The sequence below is a fragment of the Peromyscus maniculatus genome, chromosome 7, assembly GCF_049852395.1.
Source record: "Peromyscus maniculatus bairdii isolate BWxNUB_F1_BW_parent chromosome 7, HU_Pman_BW_mat_3.1, whole genome shotgun sequence".
In the NCBI taxonomy this organism is placed as follows: domain Eukaryota; kingdom Metazoa; phylum Chordata; class Mammalia; order Rodentia; family Cricetidae; genus Peromyscus; species Peromyscus maniculatus.
Genome location: NC_134858.1, coordinates 87,601,889 through 87,617,537, shown reverse-complemented (window position 1 = coordinate 87,617,537; position 15,649 = coordinate 87,601,889). Strand labels below are relative to the sequence as shown.

Below are 15,649 nucleotides of genomic sequence, written 5' to 3'. Positions count from 1 at the left end.
AATGTTGTTTCTTCTTTCCTTAAGAACCATCAGACTTAGATTCGGTTCAGTCATACTCTAGTTATGCTCTGGTGTAGAGTAGGAAGGTCAATCTGGCCTGAGCTAGCTTTTGGGTGCTAATTTGTAATAAGGCAAACTGCATCCTTAAAGTGAACTTTTAGGGGAAATTCCATATTTGCCATTTTATGATTATACATAATTGGGCACGCATATGATTAAAATAAGGTGAACTGTGGAAAAGGATATGTGCAGTAGAAAAGAAGTCTATAACTTAACATATCAATCAAGACAAAAAAAACCCTCCCACACCCTTAAGCAACAAAAACTCATCTTTTATTTGAACCCCATAAAAGGAAGTGCTAAACAGTAATTGGGCCATGAATCTTTTCACTCTTGAGGCCCGCTGTCACTCTTGCTAGAGGATCTGACCTCTTCTACTGCTTTGCTACTTTTACAGTTTTGTGTGAGCCTTTCAGTTCTTTGAATAAGATACTAAGAGCCTGGACATACCCGGTCCAGGTCCCAAATACCAGTAACAGTGTGCGCAAGTATGATAGAAAAACAAAAGCCCTGAACCAAGGCAAAGATCATTTCTAGCACCCAGGAACCATTTCCCACTCTATTCCCACCCCAAGAAGCGACTGCTCTTCCTGTTTCCATCACCCTGTTTACTTTCGTCTGGTCTAAATTTCATGTAACTGAGATCACATAGCACTTTTTTTTTGCTGTATGTACTCAGCATATTGATTTTGAAATTCATCCATCTTGTAGTGCATAACTGTAGTTATGTTTATTTCCCAGCAATATTCCATTTTATGAATGCACTGGAGGTTTGTTTATATATTAGCTTGTTCAGAGATATCATGGCTGATGGCTTGCATAAAGCAGTTAAGGACATTTACATAGGAGACTTTTTGCGGTCATTTCTCATTCCTCTTGGAGCTAAGAGATGACAGATCGTACGGTAAGCAGCTGCCTGGTCATGTCCCAGTTGGTTGTGCTGTTTCACACTCCTCTGGTGCTGCCTAAGTATTTCCAGCCTTTCACCAGCATTTGGTATTGTCAGTTTTCATCATTTTAGCCACCTACCATATAGACCTTGTTATGGCATTGTCTCTAGAAATTGTTTGTATTGATGAATAATGAATTAAAATTCTAATGCAGTGCCCATAAGACAGCTCAGCAGGTAAAGGTTACATGCCACATGCCTGATGCCCTGAGTTTGAACCCTGGATCCCACATGGTAGAAAGAGAGAATCAACTCCTGCAAGTTGTCCTCTGACCTCCACATGCATGCTGTAGCTCCCACAAAGTAAATAAATAAATGCAAAAGAAACCCCCTGTAGTGCTTGAATACTTATGAAATTCCTTCATGTAAATAATTTCATTTGATCTTCAAGTGAAATGTTTTGATCTCAAAATAAAACTTTGTTTGTTATTGGGTCTCCTTTGATGCTGGGAGACTGAGGTCCAATTGCTGTCCTTGAACCTAGTTTTTTCTTCATGCAGTTTCATCTGGAACATCCCAGCAATTCCTGGTCTCCATCAGCTCGGGTCATGATACTTTCCTGGTGTAAGACCTTCAGTGGCTCCCGTGGTTCAGAGTGGAAAGGCCAAACATCTCAACAGGAAATTTGAGCTCATTCACGATCTTATGACAGCCAATTGTCCACCTCATATGCTTGAAAAGTTTTTTATATTACATGTTTCTATTTGTGTGTGTGTGTGTGTGTGTGTGTGTGTGTGTGTGTGTGTGTGTGTACCTGTGGAAGTCAGAGAACAACATTCTCTCTCTCTCCTTCCACCAAGTGGGTCCCAGTGATTGAATTCAAGTCCTCTCAGGCTTGGTGGGATGTGCCTTTATCTGTTGAGTTATCTCTGGTCCTTATCTGCTTTTTAACATCTAAACTTCATTTCCTCATTATTCTCTAAATTATCTTCCATGTATCAGTGCTTTAAATAAGGTTTAAAATTTTTTTTGAGAGACAGATATAGGGAGGGAGGTGTTATTGTTGAGATGCTCATGTTTAAACCCATTAAATCTTCCTTCCCATCCTTCACTAAGGCCTACTTGGTACCCTACTTCTACCCCCATTTCCCTGAAGAGGGAAATAATGTCACTCATCAAACTGTGATATCTGTCAGGGAAATACTTGTGTGGCAGCCAGCTCTAGCTCCCTAACACTTTGCACTAGGCCTGTGTCTGTTGCTTTTTCTGTGTCTATTGCTTGGTCTCTGTAGCTAAGACTGAATACTTTTTGTAGACAGAAATAGAAATGGCATGATCTTAGGGCTAAGGCCATTGCTAGGGTCACAAAATTGGTTTCTAGGCAAGTGAGTTTCAAGGCCCAAAGGATCCATCTATCCATCTATCCTTCCATCCTCCACATATACTTCAAACACTCATTCATATCATTTTATCCTTCATTCATCTATCACTAATTTCCCATTAATCACTAATTTTCAGCCTGCAGCCTTATATCTCCCCTCCATCCTTCCATTTTTCTTTGCATTCTTCCAGCTCACATCTGCTGGACACCTTTTCTATGCTTTTTTTTTTTTTTAAAATCACTCATTGAGAATGCAGAGTCAAACATCATCGCTCCTGACCTCAGTTCACATTTTATAGGAAGGTAGACACAATAACACCTCATTATTTACTAGGTCAGCGAGATCAGCTGTCTAGAGGGTCAGCTGGATGGTGCTACACTTGACAGTGCTTGGCTCTGCCAGGGCATGGTCAGTTTTAGCTCAGAAAAAAAGAGGGGACTAATTCACGGTCACACATCAAATTGGTGGCTGCACACATTAGCGATGGGACTACGTGGTTAGAACAGAATGGGAGTCTGCAGGGCTCTCGTCCTATGGGGTGGCCAAGACTCTCACAACATCCACACTCCCCTCCCCTCCTTTCCCATCTCCTTGTCCCGAGGCTTGGACTTGCAGAAGCTTGCTTGGTGTGGTCTCTTCCGCTTAGGCGGTCTAGCAGGGTGAGACATACCTGGCGTGAGCAATGGCTGCCACCCACTCGTCACAGTCCTTGGCATCCTCAGTCCTCAGCTCCAGTGCCTTCTGGTTCTCATGGGTGAAGTTCACTGTGAAGTAATGCTGCACCAAGAGGAAGACAGACACCTGTGGTCATCAGGATGTCCACGAGCCCCACACACGCCCTGCTCCAGTGCTGAACGCCTGCTGCCTCTGCAGCCGGGCCCAGATACACTTTTTGTGGTCTCCCGAATGCATTCTATTTAGTGGTTTCAAGTGCTCAATCAAAAAGGCTTTTGTGTGATGTAACAAAACCTATGCTTAGGATGTGATAAGGAGGCAAACCCCACAAAGCCTTATTTGCCAACCAATTACAGAAAAAGAAAAAGAAAAGCCAGTTTGAAACCATCAGGCACTCTGGAAGGACAGCGGGGAAACACACCGAGGGAACATCTCTGTGGGGGACTAGGTACCAGTTCAATGCAACGTTTCTTTAATTACTCCACAAAAACTGACTAAGCACTCCTCTAGATGCTGGGGTGACAGAAGCGAATCAATGGTACAGGCCCCAGGAAATCTCACTTGCAAGCCGCTTCTATGCTGGGCACAGGTGTCTGACTTAAAGCCGAGTCAATGGTGGGGCCGCCTCCCTGAGGTCTCGCGGGAAGCTGAGGAGCCAGATAAGAGACACACACCTCTAGGGTTGTTGTTGGAGTTAAATACCCGTAGAGCTCCCTGAACAACACCTGGCACTAAGGAAGGACGGCCGAAGTGTGTGCAGTAATTAATGCCATACGATCGCTTCCACGCCGCAGGTGACAGGGACTGTGGAGCACAGAGGAAGCCAGCCACTGATCCCACCCAGGAAGATGAAGAGGAGCTTCTGGGGGGGGGGGGATGTGCCCTGGGTCTCGGTTCTCTCTCAAGTCGGCTGGAAGACCCTGGGCGACAACACAGGTACCTGGAGCCCATGGCCTGCTGGAAGTAGAGGAGATACACAGTGTAGATGGACAAAAGGCAGGGGTACTCGTGGGCAGGAGCTCAGGGGTGCAGAACACAGGTGAGGGGAAAGGGGGAGGGTGATGTTCTGATTTGAGTCCTGAGGCGCCATAGACACGAATCTGTGAGTGGCTTGGGGGGTGGGGAGGCAGGATGAGTGGGGGATGGACATGCAGAATGTAGGTCTCTGGTGACAGCCTTGAGGTGGAGAAAGAAGCCAAAGAGGGAGGGAGAACCCCAGTGGGGGACCACCTGTTCTGTCTCTTGGAAAGAAGCAGGGTAGGGTGCAAAGAGGGGCCTGGGGCCTGCTCTTTGGAGGATGTGCCATACAGGGTACCTGTGCTTCTGTTCCTAGGTGTCCAGGTGGCGGGAAACAGCAACACAAGGTAAAGACATGTAAACTAATTTTAGCGGCTGACTTGTACTTTATTTTTAATTGCCATTCTAGCTGATAGACTCGTGTGTGTGTGTGTGTGTGTGTGTGTGTGTGTGTGTGTTAGGGGGTGGAGGGGAGACTTGTTGCAGAGTTAGCGTTATCCCTTGTTTCCTAGGAAACAGATAACTGGGCCTGTAACATGAAATGTCAGCTCTAGCCTGGAACAACTCCAGTGGGCACTGGCCCTGTGGGAAGGAAGCAGGTTAAAAGAGGAGCTGCAGGGGGCCACTTAGCTCCTTCCCTATCTGGGGAAAGGAAAGGAGCCGATGAATGTTCATCTCAAATGATCTTGCTTTGTCCCGCATCCACCAAGTGCTACAGGCATGATCTGCTTTCCAGATGACGACCCTGACACTCAGAGACACCGAGCAAGTGGGGAGCAAAGGAGCCAATCGACACACCTCCTCCTTGGGGTCTGTCTTTGCCACTTGGATGCTGATTGCTGGGTGCAGGCTTCCTTTTCCTTACTTTTGCTCTCCATTGTTGGAGCCTCAGGGATGCACTGACCCATGGGCCTTAGACTGCTCAAGGCCAGGGCCTGGGCCTGAAGGATCTGGGGTATTCTCAGCCCTACCTACCCTCTGCTGGTTCTGAGTGAACTACAGGTGGCTGAAGGAGAGGGTGAATGAGATGATGAGGGCTCCACCCTGCCCTGCCTCTGAGGTCTCTGTAAGGCACCAGGCATGCTGGGGCTCTTTTTTTTTTTTTTTTGGCTCACATTAGTAACGACCCGACACAACTCTCCTGAGCACATGCCCCGTGCCTGCCACATTGCTGAGTGCAGCAAAGCCCCCACGGAGAGAGCAAGACCGTAAGTCTGCTGCTTTGGGTTAGCTGGAGTCTAGACCTGATGTCTTAATTCTATTATCACCATCACAGGCTCCCCAAATAACGCAGAGCCCAGGGAAAGACACTGAGGGTGATAGGATTTTCTCTGTGCCGGCCTGTTTCCCACCTCCTCTCTGTCCAGGGTGGTGATTAGGGGACCTTCTGGGGAAGTGGGTTCTGCTGCTAAAGGAAGAGGAAGGGAAGGTTTCGTGGAGGTGTGAGGACTGCCAAGATGGTGAATGGCCCCGGCTCTGAGAATGAAGGAAGGCAAAGATTTAGAGGAAAGGGCACAGAGAAGGGACTCCATTTTGCAGCTTATCGGGACTCTGCGGTGCCTGAGCTGAGAAAGCCTTGGCTGTTGGTCCCTCTTCCCCCCTACTAACGTCTTATTGTGAAGTTCAGGTGTTTGCAAACATTGGAAGAGTCTTACAGCAAAGCCCGTCTGGGCTCCTCTTGCAGTCTGCAGCCCCAGGGCAAGCTTGGCCTTCAGGAGTGGCTCCTGCTGAGAGGTTACTCCAGATGGAAGAGTCCTCTCTACAATTTGGCACAGACCCCCAGGGATGGGGGGAAACACCTTCCCACACTACAGAATGGCTCTTTGCAGTCTTTGGGTGGTAACAACGGTGTGGGCACCTTGCTCAAGCTTGGGAAACACCTGGTGCTAACTGCAGAGGTCATATGTGGTTCTGCTTTAATTGTTCCCCACCTCCCACCCGATGTGAGGCCTAGTCTGTGACAGGTTCAGGTGTCCTGTTGATCTGAGACTTTGGACAACGAGAACATGAGAACACATAAGAGTCAGGGTTGGAATAACACCTTTACAGCCAGTCTGGGCCAAGGAGTGCATCCCTCATCTGCCTTTGCACAGGAGCAGCCCTACCTGAGACAGAGCCTGACAAAGGCACATTTACTCCAGCCTCCTCTGTGTGGGCTTAAAGGAAGAGGGAGACCACATTTGGGAGAACTTTTTCACATTTATTTTGTGTGTGTGTGTGTGTGTGTGTGTGTGTGTGTGTGTGTGTGTGTGTATGTGTGTGAGTGTGTCTCTATGTTTGCAATTTGTGTGTAGGCCAGATGTTGACGTCTTCAATTGTTCTCCACCTTAGGTTCTGAGACAAGGTTTACTGAACCCTCAGCTCAGTGACTGGCTGGGCTGGATGGCCAGCAAGCCTAAGGGGTCTTCCCACCTTCTACCTCCCCAGTGCTGGGATGAGTCACAGGCCACCATGCCTGGCTTTTTCAGTGGGTCTTGGGGGATTCAAATGCTTCACAGCAAGCACTCTACTCACTGGCCCACCTTCCCAGCCTCTTCATTTTCTTTTGAAGAAGTGGCTGTATTCACTTAGTGGGCAGAAATGAAGGGGTGGTTCATGGTCTTTTGAATGACAGCAAGGAAAAGCCCAGGGACCTTGTGGTTTTTGATAAATGTTTTGCTGGCACGTCTCACTAGAACCTTGAGCATTGTTCAGTGGCTTTTACACCTGTTTCTTCATCTATGCAATGGGCATAAAGAGGCTCTTTTCCTTTTATAGCTCTTGTAAGGTCCAATAGAGAGAACACTGGCGCCATCCCACAAACAAGTCTCCAGTGCGTGCTTGCTGCTCTTTTTTTTGTTTTGTTTTGTTTTTTTGCTATCTTTATAACATCACCCCTCAGCACTCTCATTGGACAACACAGCTTCTTGGCTGGTATGTTCTGCTGCAAGTGTGGGATAAAAAAAAAAAAAAGGTTATTGTTCAGGCCCTGATTCTGTCTAGAAATTTGGGGTAAAGTTTGGGACAGCATTAAACGTACAGAATTACTGAGGTTCTGAAGTGCCCGTGCCATGGGTGACTAGTAATGGCACAGGAACACATTGGAAACCATTCTGTGCCTTCACCATAGAGATGGCACATCTTCCCGATATCTTCTGCTGGTCCCCACCCCCTGGAGGGTAGCCACACCCTCAGGCTGGCACACACTGCATTCACAAGGAGACAGGATGAAAGCGGAGGGGATGCTTGCCACAGTAGCTCTGCCTTTGACAGTGGCTCTCACGACCCAGGTTAAGTCTGTCTTCTGTACAGTGAGCAAAGCTTCTGGCTTGGATGAGCCAAAGTTCTGCAAAGATTCCTTCCCCATCTTGGTTCTTTGAGCTGGGAAAGATACCACATCTTATTTCTGTTCTTTCCACGCCTCTCTGTCTAGATCTTTCCATTCTCTGTGGGTCCTGCCCCTGTCTTCACCACCCACTTCCCCTCTCCCCCCTCTTCACTCCTCTTCACCTGGCAGGTGGCGCCCAAGGTCAGTGTGGTCTCGATCTATTCCCCCCAACCACTACCATCTCCCATCCTAGGGTAATCCTCAGTTTCCAAAATTCCCGGTGCCGATGTCAGATGTCCACTGTTGAAGTCAGGTGAGGAGGACTTGAGTTCCTGTAAGCTGGGGATGGGTTGGGGCTTGGATTCCCACCTGCTCAGCCTCTCCCTGGCTTCCTGTCCTACCCAGCTGACAGGAAAGGGGGTACATAGGACAGATGCATTTTCTGGGGCCACGGCATGGTCTGAGAAAAGTGGAACAGCTGGTCACCTAACAGACATATGTACAGGTGGCAATCCCTGCAGCTGGAATTCAGTCTGGCCTCACTGCTCAACAGGGTTTGACAGCCTTGTTGACTCTGGGAACCCTGGGCTCCTCACTGGCTGGTTAGTGGGGGCACTTGTTCTAGCCTACTACACACTGTGGTGTCAACAGGGAAAGCAAAGCTCACATCTTTTCCTCTCTGTCTGAGTGATTCCTCATTTATTAGACTAGTCACAAATACCCAGCCCGAAGCAGAAGCCAGTCCCTCCCCCCATGGCTATGAGTGGCAACAGGCAGGCCATGAGTGTTTCGGGAGAGGTAAGACATTCCTCCTGATCAGTGCTTTCCAAAGTCCCCAGTGCTAGTATTAAAAACAAACAACCTTGCCCTGTTGAGATCAGGCAAGAAGGGCTTGAGCCTCTGAATCTGGGAGGTTGTTTGGAGCCTCACCTGCTCAGTTTATGTCCCTCACTATGGATAAGGTGGCTCCTATGGCCCCATCCCTCATCAATTCTCCTCAACTTGGATGTTGATGACTTTCTAATTGTTTTTGCTATTGTCTCTGACAATGTCAACTCATGCTGAACATCAGTGTCATCTGGGAACTTAAATAACAGTGGCACCACATTAGGGATCCATGATAATAGACAGGGGGGTTGTGGGCACTGTTTGTTTGTTTGTTTGTTGTGTGTGGTTTTGAGAGAGAGCACGAGAGAGCCAGCTACACGATCACACACACACACACACACACACACACACACACACACACACGATTATGGAGACAGAATCTCTCACTTGTCTCGAATTCACCAAAATAAACTAGAGTGGCTGGCCTGTGGGCTTTGGGAATGCCCTGTCCCTGTCTGGGATTACGAGCCTGTATCTCCATGCTTTTCTACATGAGATCTGAGGCTCAAACCCAGGTCCTCTCACTGAGCTATCACCACAGCTTCACACTGGTGTTTTTGAAGGTTCCTCAGTTGGTTCTTGTGTCTGTCTGTCACTCATCGCCCGAAACGCCCGAGGGAGGAGTGAGGTTTTGGCACCAGAAGCAAGCACGCCTCTTCCTGCCCCTCAGTCCTCCCAGAGAGCACGGGCAGTGGCAGTGGGAACAGGTCCTGGGAGCTCCTGGAGTTTGGAACAGAGCAATGGGAAAATGGAAACAATGGCCTGGGCATGGTGGATTCTATAGAAGCAGAGGGTCTCAGAGCATGCAGGGAGGAGATGACGCTACTCGGAGGGGAGGGGAGGGGGGGAGAAGAGGCAAGGCGGGCAGAACTGGTTCCTCACCTGGGCCTCGGAGACACTGATTTTTCTGGGGAGTTCTACTAAGTACCACCACTGTCATGATTGCCCGCGTCTTCTCTTTTGCCTACGCTGTATTGAGTGGGCTCCTGTCCTTTCAGAGAAGTCATTTCTGACTAAGAAACAGCCCGGCAGCCTGGCGCTGTGCCTCGTGCTGGGCATGGAGCTGTCCCTGTTTGCTGAGTGGGTGACCAAACTCATTAGACCAGTTCATTAGTTAATTGGTTAATAGCAAAAGCCTCAAAGCAGGTGGTGCTGAATTTGCCCCTCGGGAGTGGGCAGTGGAGCTGGCAGGATTGATAAGAGGACAGGCATCTCATGAGAGAGATTGGCATTGCAAGGACAGCAGGAAGGTCCTGGGCGTTCCTGGAGCCAAAGAACTAGTTCTGGAACCTAGTCAACACAGGACCTTTTCCATTTACTGATGGACTTATTTATTCACTTAGTTTTTGAGCCACTTTCTCACTATGTAGCCCAGGCTATCCTCAAACATGAGCTCCTCTTGCCGAAGCCCCCAGAATGCTGGGGTATGGTGGAACACCAGCCCCTATCCTTGTTTTGTTTTGGGGGAAAGACCTATTCATGTCCTGGGAATCCAGAATTCTGGGGAGTCATCTTGGGGTTGTGGCAGGTGCCAGGGTTTGGAGTTCAGATGTGCTATTTTCTCACGGGGCCTTCAGAATGGCTTGTCACTTCTGTGGGCAGTTTCCTCTTCCACAGAGTCTTCCCCCATGGGGTGCTTAATGCTGTGGTAGCACCATCTCGTCATGGGCTCAGTGACATGCTTTAAACCTGGAACCGTTCACAAGGCCACCTGACTGAACTGAATTACAAGCAGTTAAGTCATCAGAAAGTACATCTTCCTTCCCCCGTTGTGGGGACATCCCTTCAGGCACCTCCTACTCATGTCTTCTAGTTTCCTTTCTGGAGCTCACCCCAAAGCCCCTAAAACCAAGCTCCTCCTGGCTTTAGCAGGTCATCTCAGGACTATCTCCTGACCTTTCCCCCAGTTTCTACAACAGAGGACACTCCTGGACTGCACCTCCTCCTACCCATGGCTGCACCGACCTCACCCGTAAGCACAGTGGGAACCTTACCAGCTACTGTAGTTTCATAAAGGGCTACTGAGTACAGGCACAGGCCTCCATGGGTTTACTGATAACTGGACAGACTGCCTGTCCTTCCCACTTCCTCCCCATCTAACCTGATACGACTTCATATAGACACCCTTACCAGAGTCTAGTGGCTTCTTTCTGCCCAGCTTCTCTCTCTGAATTCTCAAATCTGAATCTTCAGGACCTTGCTCACTGGACCAGGACCCCTGCTCTGCCCCGTGATGGGTGATGGTTAGTATCAATTGTCAACTTGCTGGGATCTAGAATCATCCAGGAGACAAATCTCCAGGCACATCTGTATCTAGAGTGTGTTAACTGAGGAGAGAAGATTCGCCCTAAATGAGGGCCGCACCATTTCTTGATCTGGGACCCTGCACTGAATGAAAAGGAGAAAGCAAACTGGACATCAGCATTCATTTCTCTCTGCTTCCTGACCGCTATCCCCATGTGACCAGCCTCCTCACACTCCTGCCACCGTGCCTTCTCCATGGTAATTGATGACCCTTGACCCATGAGCAGAAGTAAATCCTTCCTTCCTGAAGTTACTTTTCTCATGTATGTTATCCTAGAAATAAAACAAGCAACTAATATAGCTCCCAAGCTAAGTGCCTTTCTTAGGGTCTCTATTGCTGTGAAGAGACACCATGACCACGGCAACTCTTATAAAGGAAAACATTTAACTGGGGCACCCCTGCAGTTTCAGAGGTTCAGTCCATTGCCATCATGGTGGGACATGGCAGTGTGCAGGCAGACATGGTGCAGGAGAAGGAGCTGAGAATTCATCTTGATATGCAGGCAACAGGAAGTCAGCTGTGACACTGGGAGTAGCTTGAGAATAGGAGATATCAAAGTCCATCCCCACAGCCACACACTTCTTCCAAGTCCACACCTGCTCTGACAAGGCCATACCTCTTAATAATGCCACTCACTTTGGGGGCCATTTTCTTTCAAACCACCACAGTGCCTGTCTTAAGCCTCTATCTAGATTGCTGGTCTCCTACAGCGTCTAGCCAGGTATCCATCTGGCAACACACTTGCTGCCAATGCTGACCTCCTACATATCTTCTTCCTTGCTCATTGACTCTCCTTGTCCAGTCTGTGGGGGTGTACCAGATCTCTACAGCCCCGTGGCAGCTTGCCCCTCTCAGCATCAGCTTGGAGCCAAGCTTCTGTCCGCTGAATGGTCTGTTTTCATATATTCTAGGCCCTGGGAGCCAGGGCCACAGCGGGGATGGTGACTATCATACCAACATCTTTCAGCCTATCACTATGCTATTCACCAGCCTGACCTTCACCTTCCCATCAATTACTTCTCTAGATGTTCAATGAATAAGACCCAAGCTTCCACCTGAAAGCGTCTGCTCTTCAGTTTCTGTCAGAGACCCAGATGAGAAATGACCCTTGCCATGCGTATTTATTAATTCCAGCTATGATTATAATAATACTAAGGGTTTAAAATGACCCAAATATTCCTCAGAAGAAGGCTGTCTTAAAAGCCATTAGCATACCCGTATGGTGTACCCTGCAGCTGTTAAAAAAGAGTAGTTCCATAAAGAATCATCACTACGTATAGTGAGAAAAAGAAGGTGTGGCACAGTGGTTACAGCATACTTCAACTGGTTAGCAATTATGCGCACATGTACGTGTCTGATCTGTACGCTCTCTGAGAGAACGTGTAGGACATTAGTGATAATGGCCACTTCTAGGAGGCTAGGGTCAGGTGGGAGGACCAGCTTCACTCTACACTTTTTGTCTCGTAAATGTTCAGCTGTGGGATCATACTCCTAATTAACTAATTTAAAATAAACCAGGCAGTGGCTGTCTGTGAGCTTCTCTGACTGTCTGTTTGGTCTCCAGACTCGAGTGCCACTGTGCACAGTCAGGATACTTGACACTCAGACCCCATCAAGTTGTCTCCTGAGTGTGGTCTTCACTGAGTGCCAGCAAGAATTGCTGACTGGGACAGTGACTTACCTCTTAAGGTCATCTTTGTGTCCCTGCTGATGTGATGCAAGCCATTCATACTTTTGCTCATTTTAACTAATGAGGCAGTCAAGTGTCTCAGAACCAACTGTTTTCTTCTTTGCCCAGGCTACCAGGGAAGCCCTTTGACACAGTTATTCACCTCTCCTTGACTGGTGCTCACATAAGATGGCTCATCGAGAACTCTACCCTCTTCCCCTCCTCCCAGTTTCCCACAGATCTGACCAGAGGACAAGAGATTCTGAGTGGCAACCAGTATCGCCAGAGGGCAAAGAAGATGTTTCGGGAGAGCAGGCTTGGGACAAGTAGATACTGGGCAGTCTGCAAACACTGCCTGTGGCCAGGTTCTTCCAAACGATTTTATCAATGTCTGGAGTTCACCTAACAACCCAGGAGGCATTTAGACAAGTTGATTACATTTTATGCCTGCAGTTAGAAATGTTTGAGTAGGTTCCTCTGCATTTCTACAAGGATTTTTGGAATCCCAGTGAAGGCTGATACAAATTCATCCATTCACTCTTCTAAAAGTAGTTCTGAAAAGGTTTTATTTTAAGATAGGAGTTGGATTTTCCAACGTGAAGAAAGTCAAAGATCAGTGGGGAGATGTCTTCTAGAAAATGATTATCTCATTTTGTGGAGAAAAGAGGTTGCCTTAGCCCAAGAGGTTAGCAAAACCTATTCTCAAAAGCAGAAATCACCGAATTTCACAATCCCCCTGGATGTCCATTGATCCTGTCAACCCAGGGGAGGTCTGGTTCAAGTTCTGACTTTGGCATTTGACACCGAGAACTCAGAGCCGGGCACCACCGCACAGACTCCACAGGTGGTTTTGGCACTCACCGAGGCATGGCTTTCAGCAGTGAGTCACAGGGTTGGGTGAGAATAGAGGGGAGCCTTGGTGTTCCCCACATTCTAGCCTTTACCATGCTCACTTCCAGTGGTGTAGTGCTAGGCAGCAAGCAGTGCTCCTTCAGGGACAGCTTATTCGGAGTCTCAGGAGCTCCCAGGGTTAAGGCTCTGTGTTGACTTGCTTCACCTGACCAAGCCCCTGGTGACCTGGGTCACTGCTTCTCTGAGGGAAAGTTTGGTTGTCAAAAGAAGCAAGAGTGGAAGAGGTAACTGCTACAATTCACTGGCTATACCTTCCGGGTTGTCCCGTAGCTTCCTGAACTGTACCCAGCCTAATGTAGTGACCAGGACGCTGAGGCCCAGAGAACTTGAAACCCATCCTAAGCTAGGGAGGTGACAGAAACAGAGCCTGTAGCTCGGCTGAGAGTCCCTAATGCTGTCTCTCCTGAGATGCTGGGAACTCCTCCATGTTCAAGGCTGGAGACAGGAAATGAAGGCTTCGTGTTTGAGGGGCGATGAATTCCCCTCTGGGGAAAAGATGTGGAGGTGTCTGGGCCTCCCTGATGTTCCCTGCGTGACAATGACCCTCATAGGAGCATTTTGGCATTGGCTGTGTTCTGGGCCTCTGTCACGTTCACAAGTCACTGGGACTCCTACATATACATCAGGGGGCTGAGTTGTGTTCTTGGCTGTGTGTGCACCACACCAGCTCCGGGCTCTTAGAGATTCCAATGAGTCAGGACTGTGGGGTGGGGATGCCTGCCTGGTGTTTTCCCTGGATCACGTCAGAGTTGCAGGCTTCCCACCCAAGCGGAAAGCAAAGCCTCCTTCACAAAAGTCACTGAAGTGGACACGACATAGTTTTACTTGCTGTTAATTTTCTTCCCCTTGAAACAAGGTCTCTCTCTCTCTCTCTCTCTCTCTCTCTCTCTCTCTCTCTCTCTCTCTCTCTCTCTCTCTCTCTCTCTCCAATATCTTTGGCTGGCCTCACACTTGCAACTAGCCTCCTCCCTCTGCATCCTCAATGCTGGGAAGACAGTTATGTACTATCATGCCTAGCATATATGATGCCGAGGATCGGCCCAGGGCTTTGTGTTTGGTAGGTTAACCAAGCTGCATCCTCAGTACTGCTGTGAATTCTGTTTTACTCTCCTTCTCTTCTGACAGGCAGAGGATGCTAAGAAGGCACCCAGCCAGAGTCTCTATACTCTGTTTGCGGCTGGAGAGCTTAGGTTTGAGAGTTAGAACTGGGTGTCAGCTTCTGCACAGACTTGCTCCATAACTTTGAACAAGAGAAGTAGAAGTTGTGGAGGCCAAGTTTTTCCATTTTGAAAATGGGTTAACATGGGTGATGGTCTTGCATGCCTTTAATCCCAGCACTTGGGAGGCAGAGGCAGGGTGGTTCTTTCTGAGTTCGAGGCCAACCTGCTCTACAGAGTGAGTTCCAGGACAGCCAGGGCTACACAACACAGTGAAACTCTGTTTCAAAACAAAACAAAACAAAACAAAACAATCAACCAACCAACAAACAAAAAACCAACCAAACAACAAAAAAAGGTTATCAGTAACAACCTTACAAGCTGCTGAGACCATTAAGGGAAGTGTGTAGTCACACTCTGGGGCTCAACAGCTGACACTCATTGTTCTTATTCAGCATTTCTACTGTACTGTTATAAAGCACCAGGCCACAAAATTATACACATTTTGGGTTGGGTGTGGTGGTTCATGCCTGTAATCCCAGCTACTTGGTAGCCTAAGGCAGGAACATCTAAAGTTTGAGACCAGCCTGGGTAATTTAGTAAAACTCTGTGTGTGTGTGTGTGTGTGTGTGTGTGTGTGTGTGTGTGTGTGTGTATGTGTGTGTGTGTTTAAACAATACCAAAACAGAGTAGATATGTAACTTAGTGGTAGAGCACTTGCCTAGCATGCACAAAGGCCTTGGTTCAATTTCCACCACTGAATATTAAGAGAAAGAAAAAGTATAGACATTTTAATCTGCATTTAGAACATGCCAGAGCTGAGCTGAAAGGCATTTGGTAATAACTTGTAGTGAAGGTCAAACGTTTTAAAGCATTAATATAGATGAGTTTTTATGTGGAAGCCAAATTAATATATAAAACAGTTAAAAGCAGATCGTTCTGACTGATGTTGGGGTATGGCCCCCAGGGCTCCTCAGAATGAGGGAGGAGGACCACAGATGAGGAGCCACATGATCGATCTGCAAATGGGGGTGGAAGAGAAGCTTCAACTCTGCTCTGTCACACGGCTTTGGCAAATCATCTGGGTTTCCCATCCTTGTCTGTGGAGCTGGAACAATAGTACCTGGCTGGCAGTCTGAGCTCACACCCACTGCTGGCTGCTCTCAGAGCACACAAAGGATAGGCTAACAAGCCATGCCAGGTTGTGAACGTGTCTAGTGACATGCCGACCCTAAGAGACTACACAGGGTCTACCCAGCTGGCACAGTCTGCTGTCTTCCCCTACCGTGCATCTGTCCAGGACATCACCTCATCCCCTGGGCTCTAGGAAACAGGGAGGAGGACACCTGCCAAGCATCTGACCATGGCCTTTCACTGGGCCCATACTT

The 15,649-nt window shown here is 48.2% G+C and overlaps 1 protein-coding gene across 4 annotated transcripts in view; it reads right to left on the bottom strand.

The window, feature by feature from the left end:
* Rasgrf1 (Ras protein specific guanine nucleotide releasing factor 1) overlaps window positions 1-15,649 on the bottom strand; it is a 111,049-nt gene that overhangs the window by 89,413 nt on the left and 5,987 nt on the right. For all 4 annotated transcript variants that reach the window (XM_076576814.1, XM_076576813.1, XM_076576816.1 and 1 more), the window contains exon 2: window positions 3,002-3,108. In XM_076576814.1, coding sequence (XP_076432929.1) covers window positions 3,002-3,108 — 107 coding nt within the window. The remainder of the gene's footprint in view (window positions 1-3,001; window positions 3,109-15,649) is intronic.